This window comes from Dipodomys spectabilis, unplaced genomic scaffold (assembly GCF_019054845.1).
Source record: "Dipodomys spectabilis isolate Male_0828 unplaced genomic scaffold, ASM1905484v1 ptg000175l, whole genome shotgun sequence".
In the NCBI taxonomy this organism is placed as follows: domain Eukaryota; kingdom Metazoa; phylum Chordata; class Mammalia; order Rodentia; family Heteromyidae; genus Dipodomys; species Dipodomys spectabilis.
The window spans coordinates 9,801,237-9,825,001 of record NW_024870852.1 but is presented as its reverse complement, the minus strand read 5'-3'; the positions used below and the strand labels follow the sequence as shown (position 1 = coordinate 9,825,001).

General features: G+C 49.5%; 1 protein-coding gene across 3 annotated transcripts in view; it reads left to right on the top strand.

Annotated features, from left to right (window-relative positions):
• Bcl2l1 (BCL2 like 1) overlaps positions 1-20,627 on the top strand; it is a 55,384-nt gene extending 34,757 nt beyond the window's left edge. For 2 of the 3 annotated variants that reach the window (XM_042694446.1, XM_042694445.1), the window contains exon 3: positions 19,489-20,626. In XM_042694446.1, coding sequence (XP_042550380.1) covers positions 19,489-19,626 — 138 coding nt within the window. In that variant the 3' untranslated portion in view covers positions 19,627-20,626. Of the gene's footprint in view, positions 1-19,488 lie in introns of all 3 variants that reach the window. The other variant, XM_042694447.1, reaches the window with a different exon arrangement.
• Positions 20,628-23,765: the final 3,138 nt, after the last annotated feature.

Sequence of the window (23,765 nt, the reverse complement as noted above, 5' to 3'; positions counted from 1 at the left end):
CCACTTGATGGCCTCTGTGGCTTTGTGATGGCTGGCTAGGATGTTCAAGGTAAAGAATGTTTGGAAGGATAGATCAGATATGGAAAAGATAAAAGAGGCCAAGATGTTCTAGGTCAGGAAACAGAGAAACGGTCTGCAATATACCTAAGATTTGTACCTTCCTTCCCCTCTCCTTGAATGTGGGCAAACCTAGGCTTAGGTTAGTGTAATGGCATAGGATCTGGAACTAAAGCTTGTCTAATGTTTCCTTGTTTGTGCCTGTCCATTCTTGTTGAGCTTCTGACCTCTCCAGGAGGTAGATGGGGTCTTCTTCTTCTTCCCTGAAAACTGGAGAGTTTGAGGCTCAAGTCTTTTCCGCTGTCCACTAACATCCACATATCTACAGTGGAAGATGGGAGGAACATAGGCTCTGCCATCAGAGACACACGTGAGCTCTGAACCCCACTTCCTCATTTTGTGTCTGAAGGGTCCTGAGCAAGGAATTTACCTTTGTGAACTTATACTTCCCCATCTGCTGAAGGGGGTAAAGTTCCTGGGTCACAACTCTTGGAGCATAGTCATTCTCAAAGACGGGTGTACAAGTGGGGGCAGTACACGGGGAGAGAAGCATAAACCATAGGCCTAGCTCTTGACAGCTTAGCTCATGAGATGGCAAGTCCATGGAAAAGACCACAATGTAAAGAATGAACACTTTGGGAGGCTGGGGCATGCTGATGGGCACATAGCATGAGGGAGGTCTGGTAGCACCAAAGCTTTCTTCAGTGCCTGCTTCATGTGCCTTGTGGCCTTTGGTATATATATGAAGAAAGCAAGATAACAGAACTTTTTTCTTTCTTTCTTTTTTTTTTTTTTGTGTTGGTCCTGGGGCTTGAACTCTGGGCTTGGGTGCTGTCCTTACACTCTTCAGCTCAAAGAAAGCACTCTACCGCTTGAGCCACAGCACCACTTGTGGTTTATTGGAGATTAGAGTCTCATGGACTTTCCTGCCTGGGCTGGCTTTGAACCACGATCCTCAACTCTCAGCCTCCTGAGTAGCTAGGATTACCGGCGTTTAGCCACTGGCGCCCGGCTTCCTTTTATCTTTTTGGTGGCACATGGAATTTGATCCCAGGGCCTTGCACCTAATAGGCAAAGGCTCCCCACTGAGCCACACCACAAGAAGGGACTTTTCTAGGGCCACACAGTCAATTAAATGGTAGAGCCAGGGAAGTGGGAACTGATAGAATGCCTGCCTAGAGGTGCAAGGTCCTCAGTTTGAGCACCAGTATCTTAATGGATTGATGGTAGTACTAGAGCTGGAGGTGTAGCTCAGTGGTAGAGCACTGGTCTAGCATGTGCAAAAGCCTTGGGTTCAAAAGGAAGGAAAGGAAGGAAGGAGGGCAGGTAGGCAAGCAAGCAATGCTACGATTAAAGCTCAGTCTCTTGTCAGTCTAGAAAGCTTCCTTAGACTCCACTGCTTCTTAGAGAACAAAAGTCCCAGGGAAGCATTACAGGGCTTTAGAGATCATTGATGGATCTTCCACACTTGTCAGGTAGAAAGTGAAGCCCCTCGCATTGGCTTAAGCGGTAGAGCGCTTGCCTTGAGCTGAAGAGCTCAGGGACAGTGCCCAAGCCCAGAGTTCAAGCCCCATGACCGACAAAAAAAAAAAAGAAGAAGAAGAAAAGAAAAGTGAAGCCCTAGTAGTGCTCCTCTGAGATGACTCTAGCCAGATAGCCACTGCAGAACAGAAAAAACCCTACATCTCCTGACCCTAAGTCAAGGAACTTGCTTTTTTCTCTCCCTCTTTGAGAAACTAAACCCTCTCTGCAACTACCAGTGGTTTACAAGAAGAGCAACTATTTAGTTTGGGGAAGGACCTTGGTAGAAAGATAATAGTGTGAAGTCTAGGTAAGGTTTCTAGGGCTGGAGGGATGTTGGAGGCCTCTGGCCTGTCCCAGCTGGCTTCTCACTGTCCTGCCCTACTCTCAGCAGGCGCCCAGACTTCCCTGAACCAGCTGCATCTGGTGAACACCAACGGAAATCCCTGGTATTTTTCTTTCATGCAGCCAACCATGAGATGTAGGTCAGGCACTGCTGGCCTGGCAGTTACTGCAGCTCTGGCTTCATCCCTGCACCTGCAGCCATGTTCACTGAGTCTCACAAGGATGGGAAAGGGATGGTCCCCTCTAAACAGAGATCACATCTTAAAGGGACAATACAGGCAGAGCTGGCTGGAACTGCAGCGGATGTTAGAAGAAGCAATCTGGAATATGGAGACTAGTAGGGTGGCTCTGCCCTCATGGGATTAGTTGCTGGATTGGTGGTGCTCCTACTCAGCCTAGAGTCTTGTCACTAACAGACTAGGAGGTCCCATCTTCCCCCTGGGCTTAGTTGGTTCCCCAGACCTGCACCTGACCCCCCCTCCCCCCTTGCTTGTCTGGTTGGTGTTTACGGGATAGAAGCTGCCACCCTTTGGGACCTAGCCTGTTTTCATTTCTACTCTCAGCTGTCTGGTCTCCGTGGACCTCACCTACAGGTTTGTGCGTGCCCGTCCCCCACAATGCAGCCCCACGAGGCCCTCTAGCTTGGCATGCTCCTCTTTTGCCTTTGTTCTCGTCAGCAGAACTGCCAGCTCTGTGCCTGGCACAGGAGGGTTTTTCCTGGCTCCTCAGGCAGGCACTGTGGAACCAGCCTAAGTCACTTTCCTGAAACTCAGTCTTTTGTCTGCATTCTGGGGAGCAAAGCTGTGGTTCCAAGGTTGTCCATTGTATATCACTATAAGTTACCTTGAGGATCACATACTGCTCTTCACCCAACACTTTTACTTAGGATACATCCAGGGAGACTTGCAAGACCCAGAGCAGGAAGAAGATCAGGCCAGTGAGCCAGCCAAAGTCCAGTGCTGCCTCAGCTCTGTCCTGCTCCTTGCCTCACCCATCTCTTCTGTAAGGTGTTAGACCAAGCAAGATCAGCTGTTCTGTTCAAGATAACTTAGAGGTGATTTACAAACAGAAGTTTTATTTTAATAGTGTATTTATTTTGATTTCTAACTATGGCAAATTATACTCATTTTCTATTTATTGTAGTAATATATTGTCTTTTTGTTCATTTACCAAATACTGAGTATCTGCTGTATGCTAAGTACCATTCCAGCTCCTGGAGACACCTGTTTTCCTGGGATTTATGTGGCAGGGGACTCAGCAGGTGGTTAGGAAAGTCCTCTGAGCTAAAGGCATGACAGTGCTCTCTATGTAGTGAGTAGCCTGGAAAAGTCAACTGAAACAGTTACAAAGAATCTTCCAGGGGGCTGGGAAGGTGGCTCAGTGGTACACTTGCCTTGCATGCCTGAGGCTCTGGGTTCGATTCCTCAACACCACATAAGCAAAAAGAGAAGAGCCGGAAGTGACGCTGTGGCTCAAGTGGTAGAGTGCTCGCCTTGAGCTGAAGAGCTGAGGGACAGCACCCAGGCCCAGAGTTCAGGCCCCACGATTGGACCCAAAAAAAAAAAAATCTTCCAGATAGAGGAAACACATATTGAGTTCCAAAGATGAGAAGGATATGCTTGATAGGTTTTTGGGAGAGTACAAGAGATGAGTGTGGCCAGAACCATGAGCCAGGAAGAGGGGATGGTTAAAAAGAAAACATGAAGGTTAATATGAGCTGTGCTGAGATGCATTGTCTCTTCCTCCAGGTGAGAGGGGCATATTAAGGAGGTTTTGAGGAGACAGGAGCAGATTTTGCTGATACTTGTGAATTCTGGTAGTGAAGAGATGGTGGGGTGGGGTAAGAGCTGGAGCTCAGTAAGGAGACTAGCAAGAAGTGGTGCTGGCTTGGACCCAATGGCAGTAGGGGAGGCAAAGCAGGGTGGGGCTTCTGGGTACAGCTGGACACAGATCCACTGTATGTAATGACAGAAGAGGACTAAAGCATGGCACTAAGCTCTGGATGTGAGCTACCATTTACTAAAAAGGAGGAAGATGCAGGAAAAGCAGCTTTGTTTTGTTTTGTTTTTTAAAGAACTAATATTGAAATGAGGGATTTTCAATATATTCACCTAAATCAATTGACTCAAAGAATAGACAAATGTAGTAGAAAATAATAGTAGATAGTATGTGGATAAAGCCAAAACAATGATGTCTAAAATTGCAACTAGAGTGGACCAGATTTGTCTAGCACTCAGTCTGACTTCCTGGTCTCCTGTTCATGCAGAAGGGGCACTTGAGACTCAACCTAGAACATAATAGATACAGAAGGGATGACAGGAAAGGGATTCCTTGGACCAGGCTCACTTGTTAATTTGGAAGGACTTGGGAAGTTCTTGCATACATCTTGGGCCTATTCATTTGCCTTGTTCACTCATTCATTCAATTGGCCAGTCACAGGTCTGAACACAGCTGTGATGGCCCCTTCTCCTAGCACAAATTGCAAGGCACCTCTGTCTCCACCTGATTCTGTCTATTCCATGGCCCAGCATGTGCCTGGTGGTTTATGTGCTGAAAGTGGAGCAGCCACTGGCTGGGCAGATCCCTGCCCTCCTGTGCCTCATTGTCTGTGTTCAGCCCTTGCTTTCCTCCTCCTTGCCATCCAGTGCTCAAGGCCTGGTCACCAAGTGGTTTTTGTCTTCATAGGAGCAGCAGAACTAGTTTTGCCTCTTCTTCTAGGTCCTCATAGTTATCAAGTTAGCTGAAGATCCTGAAGGGCCTCTTCCTCTGCGTGTGTGTGTGTGTGTACACGCATGTGCGTGTACACACACACTCTCATACTCATGCATGCATGCACTGGTCCCAGGGCTTGAATCAGGGCCTGGGCTGGGCACTGTCACTGAGTTTTTTGCTCACTGAGTTTTTTGCTCATCGCTAGTGCTCTACCACTTGAGCCACAGCTCCACTTCTTTCTCTGCCTTTTGTAGATGAGAAAGAGGGCCAGAAAGGCAGCAGCTCCCACACCACAGTCTACCTGCATCCAGACCATCAGCCATTTTTTTTCAGCTCCACTTTGAAAAATGAGTTATTTGTCCTAAGAGCATGTTCCTGCCAAACACAGCCTGTGCTCTTGTGCTCACTGTCTCCACTCAGATCCTCACAGTGCCTGGCCAGCGCTTCTCTCGGGTCTCTGATCAAGCATTACCTCCTCAGGAAATTTTCCTAATCCTGCTTTCTTCCATGTTTTTCTCTACCTCTTTCTCACATTTATTCTTTAACATTTATGATACATTTATTGCCTGTCTCCTCCCCTGATTTATTACTGCTTTATCTCTAGCACAACCACAGTGCCTATCACTTAGTGGGCACTTCATGTAGAGTTAGTGAATGAATGAATGAATGAATGAATGAATGAGGGTCCAGAGCTGAGCAAGGCAGCATGCCTGGACTTTGTTTTTGTGTTTTGTTTTGTTTTGTTTTGTTGTCGATCGTGGGCTTGAATTCTGGGCCTGAGTGCTGTCCCTCAACTCTTCAGCTCAAGGCGAGCAGTCAACCACTTGAGCAACAGCACCACTTCTGGTTTTCTGAGTGTTTATTGGAGATAAGAGTTTCATGGACTTTCCTCCCAGGCTGTCTTTGAACCGAGATACTCAGATCTCAGCCTCCTGAGTAGCTAGGATTGCAGGCATGAGCCACTGGTGCACGTCTGAACTTTCTGTAGCTCCACAAGTAAGCTTGACTCATAATAAGTCATATCCCATCTTAGAAAACTCAGTAAATAGTCACATCCAAGCTACTTGGGCATCTGTTTCTAGAGGGAGAAACTTTACAAATGCTGACCTGATAGAACCAGAGTGTCCCATTGGGTGTGAGGGGACTAAGCAGAGCAACTATTAGCTCTTTTTTTTTTTCTGTCAGTCCTAGGGCTTGAACTCTGGGCCTGAGCACTGTCCCTCAGCTCTTCAGCTCAAGGCGAGTGCTCTACTACTTGAGCCACAGTGCCACTTCCAGTTTTCTGGTGGTTTATTAGAGATAAGAGTCGCAGGGAGGGCTGGGAAGGTGGCTCAGTGGTAGAGCGCTTGCCTTGCATGCCTGAGACCCTGGGTTCGATTCCTCAGCACCACATAAGCAAAAAGAAAAAAGCCGGAAGTAGCACTGTGGCTCAGGTGGTAGAGCACTAGCCTTGAGCTGAAGAGCTGAGGGATAGTGCCTAGGCCCAGAGTTCAGGCCCCACGACCGGACCCAAGAAAAAAAAAAGAGTCTCAGGGACCTTCCTGCCCTGGGTTGGCTTTGAACTGTGATCCTCAGATCTCAGCCTCCTGAGTAGCTAGGATTACAGGTGTCAGCCACCGACTCCCGGCTCCAACCTTCTTTTTCACACTTATTGTGGCATCCAGAGAAGCGGAGGGCCTATTGTATCTCTTGTCTTCAAGGTCCTTGCCATCTTCCAAGGCCACCAGCAGCAGATCCTTAGGAATGGATTGGGCACTTGGTAAAAAGTTCTTCATCTGTCCCTTTGCACAGGCAAACTTAATGTGTCCTGGAGTCACATACCCACACCAGTCTCTTCATCTCAGTTGCATGGCCTCTCTGTTCCTGTTTCTTCACTGTTAGAATGGAGACAGTACCTTGCTTGGAAGATTTTGAGAAAGGCAGTAACTATTATCTCTGCAATTGTTAGCTGTTACTTTTTATTTATAGCCAGAAATAACAAGCAATATGAGAAGCCCAAATGGTGCCACTCATCTTTAGCTGTACAAAAAAATAAAAATAACAGCTAATATTTATTGAGCACTTACCGTGCACCATTTAATCTCTGGCCGCCACACCCATGAATTAGGTATGGCTATTCTCATTGTGCACTTAGCAGGTAAAGGGTCTCTCTGTGCAGGTCCCGCAGCCTGGTTCTCACAGAATATGCTTTGGAAGCCACTCTGACTCCAGGAGTCAGGAGGCTGAGTGCAGGCTTTGACCCTGTGAGAGGCCTTTGGAGGTGTCCTCTCACCTCCTCTGGGTCTCACTGGCCCTTCTGCTCAGGGAGGGAGTTGGCCCAGGCATGTCATGAGCCACAGATCCATGACACTGAGGCCTGTGAATAGCCTACATGCCATGTCACATGGGAACTACCCATGTTGGGGTGTGCTGCAGTTTGTCAGTGCTCTGGGCATTCATTGCCTGGGAACAGCACACCTCTGGGCCCCTGGGCAGCTGCAAACAAGCTCCTGCCCTCCCTGTACCTTTTCTGTCATTTTGCAGTTCTGTACCTTGAGCAGGTGGTGCACTTGGTGGGTGGAGATGAAAAGGAAGGAAGACTAAAGAAACTGGAATGTAGGAAATGCAACCCCATGGGAGCTTTGACCTTTAAGTTTTGGGTTACTTGGGGTATGTGAGAGAGCATTTGTATCTAGTGGGGGGGAGGAGAGAAGGAAGAAGGGTGTTGCAGAGATTTGCACCCATCCTCAAATCCTCCGGAGCTTGGCCTTCTGCTGTGGAATTCCAAACATTTCCGATCAGATAAAGGTTGGCTGAAAATATTCAGGACTTGTCTGGACTAGTTGGAGTCAGAGCAGGGTTGAAGAGGTCGAGGCCACTGAGCTGACCTCTCTGAAGAGCTTGTGTTGGGTCTGCTGCCCTCTTCTCCCTTTCCTTACATTCCTGCAGGCTTGAGGGCCAGGTGCAATAAGGCTTCAAGGTGGAGGAGGATCAGATGCTTTTGCAGCAACAAGTTCTATTCTGATTTCTTGCAATTATGACTGGATCTTTTGGATACTGAGGTAGTCACTTGTTTATCTTCCTGTGAGTTATTTTCCTTTCTCCCTTGTACACTGCAGCCCTGGTAGGAGCCATGAACTGATCTTCATTTCATAGCTGGGAAAAGTCCGGGCAAGACAGACTTACTCAGGCAAACTAGTGATGAAGTTGGGTAATGAAACCCACATACACTGTTTTGTCAGATGAGTGTTCTTTCTCCAGCAGCCTGCCCTGAGCTGCCCTGGGAGAGAGTGAACATGGCTTTGAGAAAGGGGGAAGGAGAAGTTACTTTGGACCACAGCACACTTGGAGGCAAAGACCCCTGAAGGAAGCTGGTAACTGGCAGCTTATATCTGTAATCATAGCTACCAAGAGGCTGATATCTGAAGATCCTGGTTCCAAGCCAGCCCAGGCAGGAAAGCCCATGAGACGCTTATCTTCAGTTAACTACCAAAAGGCTGGAAGTGCTGTGGCTCAAGTGGTAGAGCACCAGCTAAAAGATTCAGGCTCCACTATACAACAGACACACACACAGAAAGGAGTAGATTGGCTCTTGTCTTTGTGGATCACTATCGAACACACACACACACACACACACACACACACACACAAGAAAGGAGTAGATTGGCTCTTTGTGGATCACTATCGAAGACACACACATACACACACACAACAGAAAGGAGTAGCTTGGCTCTTGTCTTTGTGGATCACTATCAAAGTACCCTACCTGAGCCTGTGAGGACTTGGTATGTGGAAAATGCCAGACACTCTGCCCAATTGCCTGGAATCTCAGGGCCTCCTCATGGTTTTGTCAAACTAAGGATGAGGATGAAGAAAGCAGCTGGCCTTAGTTCTCTTCAATCTGTTCTCTGGCCCAGGGTCCGGAGCACATAGACAAATGGAGGACAAAATGAACAGCTAGTCTCCTTAAAGTGTACCATATAACCCTAAGAGATGAGTAGAAGAGAGCTGGGCAGAAGAAGGACCAGTATGAATAAAGGTCCTGGCTGGCCCTAGGTCAGAGCTGGGTACCCTTTTTTTTTGCCAAGGGCTATTTGCATATTTATAACATTCATAGGTCATATAAAATTTTCAATATAGGCAGCAGACAGGTCACAGGCAGTTGATGAGAAACATATGTGTCTGTACCGGGCCTTATATGTCCCTCAGGCTAGATATTCTCCACCCATACCTAGATGAAGCAGAGGAAATTCTTCAGAGCCATGGAGAACACTAAGACTTCAGCTAAATGTTGGTCTAAAAGTAAGAAAAGTGGGTTGGGAATGGGTTCAATTCCTCAGTCTTCACAGTATTCTTTTGGACATATGTAATTTTTATTCCATTTTACAGATGTAGTCCAAAGTAAAACAATTTACTCTAGTTATCAAACTTAATGGTTGTCTGCCTATTCTGGGCTCTGGCACAGTTTTGTTGGGGGAAATTAAGTCAGCCTATTCTCATCCAGAAAGCACCTCCATTTCAAACAAGAAAAAGACTCCAAGAGGAGCAGGACCTGGCCTAGGCTCTGTGCAAGGCTGGCTCAGCTGCTTCTACCTGCCAGTATTGCTTTTTTTTGTGTGCCAGTTCTGGAGCTTGAACTCCGGGCTTGAGTGCTCTTCTTTTGCTTAAGCCTAGCACTCTACTAATTGAGACACAGCTTTATTTTTGGCATTTTGATAGTTAATTGAACATGAGTCTTACAAACTTTTCTGCTCAGGCTGCCTTCGAACCACCTTCAGTCTCTGCCTCCTAAGTAGCTAGGAATACAGATATGAGCCACCAGCGCCCAGCTCAATGTTAATTTCTTGGACAGCTCTTGAAATAGACTTACAGGAAAGCAGCAGAGGACAGAGGACCAGAGCAAGGCTTGCCTTCAGGGGAGAAGGACAGAGGAGCTCCATGTCGCATATATATAGGCAGGGAATGCCCTGGAGATAGCTGGGAACTCCCACTATGTGGCCTTGGCACTCCACTCTTCTGAACTCCCGCTAAGATGAAGCATTAGGGTAGATCTTGCTGATGGCTGTGTTGGAAAGTCATGCTTGAATCTTAGTCTCCTCTAAGAGTGCACCTTGGTCCTTCTCACCTGGAATGCTGGCTGTGGAGTAGAAAGTTATGGCCATTTACTTGTGACAAGATAGTCACCACTAATGATCTACGAATGTTGAAATGAGGAGAGGCAGCCTCTCAATCTCAGGAGAAGAATCCATGAGTGTAGCAGCCAGTAGGAGCCATAGAGTGCTTGGGTTCTGGAGCTACACTGCAGGAATTCTGACTGCCACTGGTGATTGGTGTGGACTTTACCTCTTTACACATGGAGAACGGTTGTCTGAGGACTGAGAATGTGTTTATACCTGAAGCACTTGCCTCGTGAATACCAGCTGTCACATCACGCCTGTCCTAGGAGGTGCCTGCTTAAATTCTGTCCCCAGGCACCAAGCCCAGCAGCCTGGTTCCCAGCTGGGGAGAGGAGCGTCCCCACTCGTGCTGTGGGCCTGATAGCTCTCTCAATTCCCCAGTGGAGGTGTTATCTTCTCCCAGCACAACCACTTCCTGTTCTGAGAAACCAGCACATCTGTGCCCTGCTTCTTAGAACCAGCTGTGGGGAGGAGAGGCTGGCAGCTGACAGCAGAGTTTGAAGGAGGATGAACACAAAAGTGTACAGTGAACATGCCCCAAAGATTCCCCGAAACCCAGCTGGCTTGGGCCTCTCAGGACACTGTAGAGCTAGTGATCCTGAGGTCAATTTGCTTCACTAAGTGCTTTTACCCCTCTTCTCAACCTGTGAGGTCAAGACAGGAGAAGCTGAGTCTCCAGAGCCGAAAGGCTTGCTCTGGTGACTGTGCCAAGCACTGTCTGGCCCCCATCCCTTCGTACCCCCACCCAGGGCCCCACTGAGCTGCCGCTCTCACTCAGTCGCCCACATCCAGGCTTATGCTCCCCTGGGCAGAGGAGAAAGGCTTGTTTCTCTCACATCACAGAGGCCAACAGCTCCCCCAGGAAAGCCAAGGGAAGTGGAATCCAACCACAAACCTCACTTCTTCCGAGTCTTCCCTGCAGCTTCTGCCAAGAGAACGATAAGGCCTCTCTCTCTCTCTCTTTCTCTCTCTCTCTGATGGCCCCGCCCCCTCCCTGTCATCGCCCAGCATCTCCTAACAAAGCCTTGTTTGTCCATTGAGCAGGCATTTGTCAGCTTTGCCCTCAGAGAAACTGAGGCCAGGAGGAGAAAGTGACTCCACAAGTGACTCAGCCTGACTGAATAGGGCTGTGACAAGACCAGGGCAAGGTACTGACCTGATGTCACTGGCACTTTCCCTGGCTGCCAGCAGCCCCTTCCTCTTCTCCTCCTACCTCTTTCCCAAAATAACCAACAGGAAGGAAGTGGTGGGCCCAGGCCTGGTGAGCTTCAGAGTCAACCCAGGAGGAAGGAAGCGCCGTCTGGCACAGGAGCTTGTTCCCAGAAAAGGGCTTCCCTTTCCCTCCTGGTTTTCATTGTCTTTCCCCGATGGTACATCTCAACTGCTAGGCCACAGTTCATTCATTTGCCTGGTAGCCTCTGGCCACTATACCCTCAAGGCCTTGACTCTGGCCCAGAATGCTGTACATTACTGGGACTTAAAATTGCTTTTCCACTGGCCACGTGTCATAGCATCCCAAGTCTCTATTTACCTGAGCTCAGAATGAGAACCTCCTTTATTCACACAAGTGCATGTACCTGGTCCATGATGATGGCCAGAGAAGTTCTGTCCTTTTCTTTTCTTTTTTTTTGGTCCGGTCGTGGGGCCTGAACTCTGGGCCTGGGCGCTGTCCCTCAGCTCTTCAGCTCAAGGCTAACGCTCTACCACTTGAGCCATAGTGCCACTTCCAGCTTTTTTCTTTATGTGGTGCTGAGGAATGGAACCCAGGGCCTCAGGCATGCAAGGCAAGCGTTCTGCCACTGAGCCACCTTCCCAGCCCCAGTTCTGTCCTTTTGAAACTGAGCAGAACACTGAATCATTAGGAGCAAAGGTGATGAGCCAGAGTGTTGGTGTGGGCATCTCAGCCAGGCCATGAGCTTGCTGTATGACCTTGAGCAAGTTATACATCATTTATTTGTGCACCTCTGAGCTATTAGCTGATGGGTGACAGTGGTACCTGCTGGTAACACATGGAGATGGTTGGCAAGCTGGAAGTAGAGAAGGGTACCTCTCAGGGCAGGTATCAGCCACTGCCACTGGGGTTTGCATTTTCTATGGGAAGTGATAGCAAGGACTGAGGTACCAAGATGGGATATCAGCTTGAGTTGCAGGCCAGAACTCTGACACATCCCAGCCTAGACAAGGACTCAGTATAAACTAGATCCACCATTTCCACATTTGCAAAAGGGCTATTGAGAAGCACTATGAAAAGGCTTGTTCCGGGCTGGGAAGGTGGCTCAGTGGTAGAGTGCTTGCCTTGCATGCCTGAGGCCCTGGGTTCGATTCCTCAGCACCACATAAGCAAAAAGAAAAAAGCCAGAAGTGGCGCTCTGTGGCTCAAGTGGTAGAGCGCTAGCCTTGAGCTGAAGAGCTGAGGGACAGCGTCCAGGCCCAGAGTTCAGGCCCCACGACCGGACTCCCCCCCCCCCCCCCAAAAAAAAAAAAAGAAAGAAAAGGCTTGTTCCATGATAGATTCGTTTAGAATAGCAAATGTTGTGTACCAGATTCTAGATACCTAGTAGGGGAAACAAGAAAAAAAGTAATCTCAAGTGGGTATGATTGTGCATGTAATTGGGGAATATGGTCTATGTAGGGGAAAGTGCAAGGATCAGCTATCATAGCAACAGGTTTTATTCTGTTCTTACATCTTAACGAGTGAAGATACTGTGTGGAATAGAGAGGTGACCTAATTTGCTCTAAGTCACACTAGGAAGATGAAGCATGAATGTGGGAAGTGAAAAAGAATTGGAATTTGGAGATTAGATTAGGGACTAGTTCATTCGGCCCCTGGTGACATGGGTGGTTCCTGCACTGGGGCACTTGGGCCCTTTCCCTGTAGACATGCCAGCCTTGACCCTGTGGTTCTTAGTAGACCTGTGTCACCCAGTTGGCTGCCTATGAGCGGAGATCTTAGAGATCTATCTGAAGTCAGGTTATTCCGCCTACACCAAACCCCAAAACTGATAGGTGAGACCAGCACACAGACAGACTTCAGCCATCCACATGTGTGGCCATGACAGTCGGAGGCTCTGGAGTATTGAAGGGCTTTGAAAGTGATCCCAGGCAAGGGTTTCCTAGGGATCAAGTCAAGAGACCTGAAATCTTGCCAGGCGCCCATGGTTCACACCTTTAATCTTAGCTACTCAAGAGGCTGAGATCTGAGGATTACGGTTCAAAGCCAGCCCAGGCAGGAAAGTCCATGAGACTCTTACCTCCAATAAAAACCACAGAAAACTGGAAGTGGTGCTGTGGCTCAAGTGGTAGAGCACTAGCCTTTAGCTGAAGAGCTGAGGGACAGAGCCCAGGTCCAGAGTTCAAGGCCCATGATGACCCAAAAAAAAAGAGAGAGAGAGAGAGAGACCTGAAGTCTTTGTCTCTTAACTGCCAAAAACCTGCAGTGAGAAACTTTCAAACAGGCAGGTGCTAGCCCTTATTGACATGTGGGCTCTTGTCTGGCTAGGCATCTGTGACTTCTGGAGAGCATTTAGCCATTGCTTGTCCTTGAGGATCCTAAAAACTCCCACATGGGAGCAGTCTCCTCCAAAGAGAAACGTCACTCAGGCTGAGTGCCAACAGAGACCCTAGCTACCTACAGCTTTAGAGACTTTCCTGTTCCCCACCCTCGTACCTTGTCTTGTGCTCACTGTGCTAGGCCTAGCTGAAATCGGTGGACACCACCCAGGGAGCAGCGGGGGCTTATCTCTGCTTTTTCAGACCAGGGCCACTCTGCAATCCTGTTTATTTACCCAGAGCAGCCGCCCACTGAGAAAATGGCTGTTTGTTTCCAAGTGTGTCGTGTGAACTGCAGGCTAAATATACCCACACACCACCTCTCCAGCCCCCGCCCTGGAACAGTGCACCCCACTCTGCTTGCTCTCCCTGCAGAAGCAATCCCCAGATTCCACACCCTTGGAAGCACTAAGGGAACCCACTCCCTCATCTCCACCCCCACCCTCCCCTCAAGGAAAAGAAGCTCTGAAGTAGAGATTGTCCTGGCAAGAAACACCCCACACGTCAGAGCCCATCAGTGCCTTGTTCTCTGTGGCACTGGAACGCAAACGCCTTCTCCACCCCAGAATGACGTTCTGGACAGTGAACACTTTGTGCCTTTGCAGGGACAGGGCCTGTTTACTCCAGCCCAGCCCCTGAGCCCAAAGTTTCCTGTGGCTGCCAGCACTCTGCCTGAGGAACATTCCCATGGAAGAAGCCAGGCCTCTCCTGATGTAGCTGTAACCCTGGTTGTCCCTGGTTCCTCATGAGACATTAGCTAACCCATGCCTTCTGGCCATGGCCTATGTCTCTGCTCCACACAGTCTAGAATTCTCCCCATTACCCTCAAATCTTCTGGGCCTACTTAACCTGGGAGCAGAAAAATTAGACCTCTCATAAGAGAGGTTTGTTTATGTTTTTGGTTTTCATTCTGCCAACACCCACAGAGACCAGCCAGGATGGAGGGGGGGACCTAGAGACACTGCCAGCCACTGTCCTGGGCCCCACCTCAAGCCTGCAGCCACATTGCTTTTCCTTCCACATAACCTTTCCACACTGCTGACAGGACAGGCCACTCCTTTCTTCCCCCCCCCCCCCACACCCACACACACCCCAGCAGAAAGGAAGTGTCCTAATGGAGCAGCTCTCGCTGGAACATTGGGTTCCATCCGCCAGCACAGAATAAGCATGCTCTCCACAGAGGGACAGCTTTGCGCTCACAGCATGCTCTGGTCTGTTAGCTCCCTATGGTAAGCCTCAGGCTACTCATCCGTGAAAGGGGGCACGTCTACCTCTTGAGGACTCTGACAGGGGAATGCATGTATGCAATTACAGTGTATGGCACTAAGTGGACGTGCAGGACATTCATTCTGTTAAGTACATTTTTGTTTAACCAAGATGTGAGCTGAGAAATGTGTTGTTGGGCTATTTTGTTGTTGCATAAACATCAGAGTGTACTTCACAAACCTAAACAATAGCACAGGAGAAAATGACGTAATTCAAAGTGGGGCAAAGGCATCTGAGGCTGCTGCTAGTCCCACACTACCGTAGTTGTATATAGTAAACTTTTTTCTTCTTGTCCCAGTACTGGGGCTTGAACTCAGGGCAGCATCCCTGAGCTTTTTTGCTTAAGACTAGCCCTCTACCATTTGAGTCATGTCTCCACTTCCAGCTTTTTGGTGATTAATTGGAGCTAAGAGTCTAATAGATTTTCCTTTCTTGCCTGAGCTGGCTTTGAACTGTGATCCTCAGATCTCAGCTTCCTGAGTAGCTAGGTGTGAGCCATCAGCACCCAGCTATAAATTTTTTATGTTAAAAAAAAAGCATAGTAAGCCAGGTGCCAGTGGCTCATGCCTGTAAACCAGAAGTAGCTCTGCGGCTCAGGTGGTAGAGCACTTGCCTTGAGCTGAAGAGCTCAAAGACTCAGGCCCAAGGTTAAAGGCGCAGTTAAGCCCTATGACCAAAAAAAAAAAAGCATAGTATAGCTGAGTGTCAGTGACTCATGTCTATAATTCTATCTACTCAGGAGGCTGAGATCTGAGATCAGGGTTGGAAGCCAGATTAGACAAATCTGAGAGATTTCATCTCTAGTTAACCAGGAGGCATGGCTCAGGTGGAGCACCAACGGGAGCCAAAAAAGCTGGGCACTTGGGACTAGGAATGTGTAGCTTAATGGTAGAGTGCTTGTCTAGCATGCATGAAGCCCTGGGTTCCATTCCTCAGCACCACGTACACAGAAAAGGCTGGAAGTGGCACTGTGGTTCAAGTGGTAGAGTACTACCCTTGAGCAAAAGAAGCTCAGAGACAGTGCCCAGGTCCTGAGTTCAAGGTCCAGGACTGGCCAAAAAATGAAGGGGAAAAAAAAGCTGAGCACTATGAACCTGATCATTTATTACTGTTAGTGTGTGCTGTACATGTGTGCTACTTTTATTTGTATTTCTGTTATGCTGAATTTATCCCTTTGTACTAAGTTGCTTCTGGGATCTCTTCTATACAATCTCTTTAGGTTTAGGAACAATGTTCCTTCCATGGAGGATCATCCCAGTGTGGCAGGCAGAGCTTCAATTAATCTAACCATGAGCCTCCGTAGGTACTATAGTGCACCTAGTATGTTTTGGTCAATGACCAGAGAATCTACACGTAAAACCTTCAGTTCAGCACTGCTTTCTGTATTTTTATTTCTGTGCAGTAAAAATTCAGCACTCTTTGGGCCACTGTCTTGTGGCTACCTCCACTCTGGCCTGGGCTCACCTTACTCCATCACAACATTGGAATGGTGATGATTGTGTCTTTAAAGGGACAGCATTCGAACATTGGTGACTTTGGGATATACAGCTCTTTCCTAGCCTGGGCAGTTTCTGGTTTGCTTTTTGCAACTATTGTTTTAGTGGTAGTAAATAGGATTTGAATTCAGGACCTTGCACTTGTTCGGTAGGCAGGCATTCTACCACTTAATCTTCATCCCCCACTTGTTTCTCAGGTATTAAGATTTTAACCTCTTAGCTGGGCCCTAGTGGCTCATGCCTGTAATCCTAGCTACTCAGGTGGCTGACATCTGAGGATCACAGTTCAAAGCCAGCCCAGGCAGGAAAGACTGTGAGACTCTTACCTCCAGTAAACCACTCAGAAAACTGGAAGTGGTGCTGTGGCTCAAGTGATAGAGTGCTAGCCTTGAGCTGGAGCTGAGGGACAGTGCCGAGGCCCAGAGTTCAAGCCCCACGACTGACCAAAAAAAAAGAAGAAGAAGAAGATTTTAACCTCTTGATTTGCATGATGTTGAGGACTGGGCAGTACTGAGGTTTGACCTCCCATTCTTTTTTTTTTTTTAGGGGTGGGGGGGTGGGTCCGGTTATGGTGCCTGAACTCTTGGCCTGGGCACTGTCCCTCAGCTCTTCAGCTCAAGGCTAGCACTCTACCACTTGAGCCACAGTGCCACTTCCGGCTTTTTTCTTTTTGCTTATGTGGTGCTGAGGAATTGAACCCAGAGCCTCATGTGTGCAAGGCAAGCGCTGTACCACTGAGCCACCTTCCCAGCCCCTGACCTCCCATTCTTATGCTGGCTAGGCAGGCACCCTGATTTGCATGACTTTGTGAGATTTTTCTGGGTCCAGAAGGTAACAAACCATTTCTACAGGATACCTCAGGCTGCTTTCAGGAAGAGAAAGATCAAGGCTATACTTCTATGTAACTGGAAGCCCAACCAGCTTGCTCGTGCCAGCACCCTCACAGTCTGGCAAGGAGAGGAATGCATGGTGCTGGAACATTATGAGAGCCACAGTTTTACTAGGCCAGATGACAGGAATTCTTTAGCTCCACTGTTTTTTGTTTCTTTGTTTGTTTTTTGTCTTGGTCAGTAGTGGGGCTTGAACTCTGGGCCTGGGCACTGTCTCTGAGCTTTTTATCTCAAGGCAGGTGCTCTACCACTTGAGCCACCGTGCTACTTCAGTTTTTCTGGTGATTAATTAGAGTGTCTCACAGACTTTCCTGCCTGGGCTGGCTTTGAACTGTGATCCTCAGACCTCAGCCTCCTAAGTAGCTAGTATTATAGGCACCAGAGGCTCCCACCTGAATCCTAGCTACTCAGGAGGCTGAGATCTGAGCTGAGGATCACAGTGTGAAACCAACCCAGGAAAGTCTGAGACTCTTATCTCCAATTAACCACCACAAAGCACAGAAGTAGAGCCTCAGTTTCACTTTTTCTTTTTTCTTTTCTTTTTTGTTTTGTTTTTGTTTGTTTCCTCCCCAACCCCTCCTGCTCCAGCTTTGAGCAGATAATACTAAGGGCAGTGCTCAGTCTCTGAGATCAAGCCTCAGTACCGACACACACACAAAAAGGACTAACTCCATTTTAATCTGTGTTGCTGACTGAAACATTCTGCAACACATGGCTGTGGAGCTGTGCTAGACTCCGGTTTGGGTACTGATACATGGGGACAAAACAGGGTCTTTACCTTCATCCAGATCCATCTGCTACAGGAGCCCAATCACAACAAAACACAGCATACAAGCAGGTTATGAAAAATGATGAATGGGCTGGGAAAGAGGCTCAGCAGTAGAGTGCCTCACATGCATGAGGTCCTCGGTTCAATTCCTCAGCACCACAGAAATAGAAAAGGTCAGAAGTGGCACTGTGGCTCAAGTGATAGAGTGCTAGCCTTGAGCTGAAGAGCTGAGGGACAGTGCCCAGCCTGGAGTTCAGGCCCTATGACCGACCAAAAAAAAAAGGAAAGTGGTGAGGAGCAAAAGGCAGAGCAGGTTGGAACAACCCTGTAATCCCAGCACTCAGGAGGCTGAAGCAAAGAGTAGAAAACTCAGTGAGCCCATCTCAAAAAAACAAGGAAAGGGGACTAGGAAGGTGGCTCAGTGGTAGAGTGCTTGCCTTGCATGCGTGAGGCCCTGGGTTCGATTCCTCAGCACCCCATAAGCACAAAAAGCTGGAAGTGGTGTTGTGGCTCAAGTGGTAGAGCTGAGGGACAGTGCCCAAGCCCAGAGTTCAGGCCCCACAACAGACCAAAAAAAAAAAAAACAAGGAAAGGACAAAAAGTGCTGGGAAAAAAAATAGACCAGAGAGTAGCAGAGAGGGGTAGTTTGGGACATTGAGTGGGAAGATCAGCACAGAGGCTGGGGTGATGGGCTGAGGACACTGGGAGGACGGAGGACTTGCTGACTGCTGGCGCAGCAAGTGAGGAGCCAGGCCTTTATTCCAGGCCTTAGGGGAGCCTTGGAAGAGTCAAGACCCTGGAGGGACTGGATGGAGTTTGGTCCACTGGGAAGTGTTGAGTGCCTTGCCCCAAGCAGAAAGGGGGCTCTTCCTCTAGGACCCTGGCATATTGCTCACTGCTGCAGGCCTGGATACATGTTGAGGGTTCTTTTAGTTCAGTCTAAGCTCAGCACATGGTACTCTGCTAGGAGCCCGGGGTACAGGCATGAATGACCCTCTTTCCTTGGTATGGGGACTGCTGGAGGACTGTGAGTACAGGAAGCTGTGATCTCATCTGCTTTTTTAGAAATCTTTAGGTTGGGACATGGCCTGAGGGGTCATCAGGCTAGAGGTGGATCGAGCAGGTGTCCCACGTGAACACACTGGTGGGTGGGGTCTGAGGCAACTGGAGGAGAGCAGGCCCTGTGGGTGGGAGCTGCCACTCAGCTGGGTGGGGCCCGGTGTAAATGTACCCCAGCAGAGGCAGGAGTGTGGCCATTCATACACACTCTCTCTCTCTCTCTCTCTTCTGGTAGCTAGACACCAGGTTTGGAATCTGTCCACGTTTGGTGCTCTAGTGGGGTGACCTTGAAGAGGTCCTTTGGCTCCCAGAGTCTCATTCCTGTTCTGCCCTTGGGACCAGAGCCGAGCAGCACTGGTGGGAGGATTAGAGCTTACTCACAGAAAGGTGCTCCAGGCTGGCTCAAAGCCCCACAGCTCCTCATTCCTGGATCATGTGCCTCTCTCCTGACTTGAGCTTGGAGCAGGGCTGCTGCTTACCTCCTCCCGGGAGGGGTGGTCACGTTTGCATCCTTGTTATCCCCTGCCCTGCCCTGCCCACACACCAGCCGGCCTGGCTATCCATCTGGCCCCCTCTAGAAGAAGGAGCCATGTCACCAGATGTCCCCTTTCTCCCACCAGGCCCCTGCTGTAGGATTCACACAGTATCCCCCGCTTCTCTCCCCTCAGGACACTTTTGTGGAACTCTACGGGAACAATGCAGCAGCTGAGAGTCGGAAGGGCCAGGAGCGCTTCAACCGCTGGTTCCTGACGGGCATGACTGTGGCCGGTGTGGTTCTGCTGGGCTCGCTCTTCAGTCGGAAATGACCAGACACTGACCGCTCACTCACCCTCCTGCCCCTGCCACATTCCTCCCTCTTGCCACCATCACCACCAGGAGAACCACTACATGTCCCCCACCCCACCCCACCCATCACAGGGTTGGGTCTAGACCTGGTCCCCTGCAGTTAGTTTTCTAGAATCTACCACGCTTCTGTGAGAGACACCTTCCCCCACACCTCAATTCTCTTGGCCTCAAAAACCACAAAGTTTTCCCCAAATCTGCCCCGTGGAGGCCGGCAGGAGTGGGGTGGAGGAGGGTAGGGGTCAGGAGGGCCCTGCCTCATCGGTAGAACCTGTATTACCCCCTAGCTTCCTGAGAATGCCTTCTCGGCAGGGAGCTGGGAAGTTTTCTGAACCTCTTCCCCCAGAAAGAGAGACTAGGTTGCCTTTGTTTTGATGTTTGTGGCCTCAGAATTGACCATTTCCCATTCCCCTGTGGGCCTGGCCCCCACTTCCTTCCATCTCCACCCCCAGGAGCCTTTTGAGGCCACTTTTAACTAATTAGGCATTCAGGCTACTTGGGATGGAAGAGCAAGGACCAGGACTTCCTCCCGCCTCTGGCCTCGCCAAAGTCCCCGACTCCCAGTCTGAATGTTCTCCAGAGGCCTCTCAGCCTTGAGGCCAGCCCCACCCCGAGGGAAGGGATGCTAGCTGCAGGAAGCAACTATGCTAAAGCTACGGTGGCCCTTGCGGTCGCAGTACCACCCAAGTCCCTTCCCCACCCACCCCTGGCTCCCATCACCATGACTGAGGGACCAACTGGGCCCAAGACAGGTGTCCCAGAGCTGTTTATGGCTCCAGCTGCCTCACTTCCTGCAAGACCAGCCTGTGGCATCTTTGTCTTGGGTTGCTGCCCATAGGAACCGGGGCTCAGGGGCCTCAGGCCAGAAGTGAAGGGGAGCTACAGGGAGCAGCTGTGGGAGGCCTGGGGTCTTCCCTACCTCAGGCAGGGAGAGCCTGCTACCCAGAGTGGCAGGGATGGTGGGGGGGAGGGGGCACGGGGGAGGGGGGGACGCTGAGCAGAGGGTTCTATCCTTTTCTGCTAGGCAGATTTGTACCCAATTCCCATCCAGCCTGGGCAACTGGGTTGCCAAGGTCAGAGTGGCCTGGCCCCTGAAGCCTTTAGGCCTGCCTCCCTCTCCTCTGCTCCACCTTTGGCCTGTCTCATCCCTGGGGGGGTCCCAGCCCAGCTCTGGCTGCCCCCGGCTCTCTGCTGTACATATTCGAGACTAGTTTTTATTCCTTGTGAAGATGATATACTATTTTTGTTAAGTGTGTCTGTATTTATGTGTGAGGGGCTGCTGGCTTGCTGTGCGCGTGCACGTGGAGAGCTGGTGCCCGGAGATTGACGGCCTAACGCTCCCTCCCTGCCCTGGCCCTGGGAAGCCAGGGGTCCTGGCTCCTGAGGGGCATCTGTCCCTCTCCCCCCCCCCCCCCCCCACTTGTTCCAGCTCTTTGAAATAGTCTGTGTGAAGGTGAAAGTGAAGTTCGGTAATAAACTGTGTTGACTTGGTGAACAACTGGCCTGGGCTGTGTGTGCCTGGTAATGGGGAAGGGAAGAGGGGAGATGGGAGAAAGTAGGGGCTACCCAGCTTCCTGGAGGCCAGTCCTGCCTCCCTCCTCCTTCCAGGCCTAATTGTTCGCCTGTGCATTGATGGCGTACCTCCCTGCTGGGGCTGGGGCTTGGGCTACCCGCAGGGAGCAGGAGTGACCATCAAATAGCCACTCAGCCAGTGTTGGCTGAGCCCTACTCTGCACAGTATCTTGGGGCTTCTGTAGCTAACAAAGCCTGTGCCTTTTTGGAGAATCCATTGTAGTGTAGGAGACAAGACACATATGCAAGCCCAACTCTGGCTGCGGTAGCGCTTCTGTGAGGACCTGTTGCAGCCTTCTGGTAAGACTTGAAGGACTTCAGGGAGAAGGTAAAAACCGATCATTTTTGCCATGTGCTGATGGCTCGTGCCTATTATACTAGCTACTCAGGAGGCTGAAATCTGAGGATTGGGATTTGGTGCCAGCCTGGGCAAGAAAGTTCATGAGACTCATCTCCATTTTACCACCAGAAAACCAGAAGTGGCACTGTGGCTCAGTGATAGAGCACTAGCCTTGAGCAAAAAAGCTCAGGGACAGCACCCAGGCCTAGAGTTTAAGCCCCATGATATAGGAGGGGGGAATAGAAAGTCTCAGAACTTCAGATAGGAGAACTCTAGAGAAAAAAAAAAAAGATAGTCTTCGGAACTGTGAGATGTAAGAATTGAGAAGACATGTTTGAAGCCATGGCTCCTGGATGCCCTTCAGCCAAAGTTAACAGGGAGCTGAGTTTTGGGGAGCAGAGGCAGAGAAGCATCCTGGGCCGGAGCTGGAAGGGAACTAAGAGTTATGGTAGGGAACTGGAGACCCGGAGAGTCCTGAGTGGTTCAATCCCTGGCACCACAAATGCAGACACCCAATCCCATGGACAGGCTGAGATAAAGCTGTGCACGTAGAAGGCCCTAACCATGATGCCAGGGGATTGTGAAGGGTCTTCGTGTGTTCCTGAGAGCCAGAGATGGGAGTTGGGGAATCCCGAACCTATTCCAGCTGCTGTGGACAAAACGGTGACTTGGTTACCACTGGATTTGAAGGTCAACAGGCCAGATGTGCTTTTCACCACAGGTTTTGTGACACCCAGTCACATAGTGTCCCTGTCCCTGTCTCTATGGAGTTACAGAGGCAGTTACGATGGGTGTGATCTGAGGTCAGTCAGTAGAGGTTACAAGGTCTGGATGAGTGACATTGAACTGGGGGCTCTCTTGCAGGAGGAGGTTCCACGTGGTCCCAGCTGGAGGTTGTGGCAGGGTCGGCAAACCTCCCCTGGAGTCTAGGACCATCCCCAGCTGGGGCCGGCCTGTCTCTGGAGCTCTGCCCCAGGCAGCTTTCAGAAGTGGGCTTCGTTGCCCCCTGGTGGTAATAGTGTGACATGCAAATCAAGCTGTTGTGGTTCAGTACCCACGACTGGTCTTTCAGATTGGCCTTCCCTAGTGGCCTTCCTACCTGTATAGCATTCCGTGAAAATTTAACCTTAAATTGATCCTTATATATGCCATCATGCATGCAGAAAATTTTAGAACAACATGCTGGAAAAGCTGGAAGGAGTTTTGAACTATCTGTGTGTATTGGAAAAAAGTCATTCCATTTCTATGAGGAAGGAGGGGAAAGGAAGGAAGGCAGAAAAGGAAGAAAAGGGGGGAAAGGAGAGAAGGAATAGCAACATATTTGCATATAAGGGAACACATACCTCCTAGCTGATGAAAGAAATACATTGCATAAGAAATACATGAAGTAGGGCTCAGTGGTAGAGCGCTTGCCTTGCAAGCAAGAGGCTCTGGGTTTGATTCCTCAGCACCACATAAGCAAAAAGAAAAAAAGCCAGAAATGGCGCTGTGGCTCAAGTGGTAGAGCGCTAGCCTTGAGCTGAAGAGCTGAGGGACAGCGCCCAGGCCCAGAGTTCAGGCCCCACAACTGGACCCAAAAAAAAAAAGAAAGAAATAGAAATACATGAAATAATAACTTTGACTAAAACCCAAATAAGATAGTTCTAAAATCTAGGTGGCCAGTGACTCAAAGTGGTAGAATGCTAGCCTTGAGCAAAAGAGCTCAGGAACCTAGCCCAGACCCTGAATTCAAGCCCCACAGTCAACAACAACAAAAAAATCTAAAATTTATTTTATTTTTGGTCAGTCGTGGGGTTTGAACTCTGGGCCTGGGTACTGTCCCTCAGCTCTTCAGCTCAAGGCAAGTGCTCTACCACTTGAGCCACAATGCCACTTCCAGTTTTCTGGTAGTTTACTGGAGATAATAGTTTCAAAAACTTTCTTGCTCTGGCTGGCTTTGAACTGCAATCCTCAGATCTCAGCCTCCTGAGTAGCTAGGATTACAGGCATGAGCCACCAGCACACAGCTTAAAGTTGATTCTGAAAAAACTTGATCTGGGAAGGGGGGGCAGGGCTAGGAAGGTGGCTCAGTGATAGAGTGCTTGCCTTGCATGCATGAAGCCCTGGGTTCGATTCCTTAGCACCACATAAACAGGAAAAACCGAAAGTGGTGCTGTGGTTCAAATGTAGAACACTAGCCTTGACCTGAAG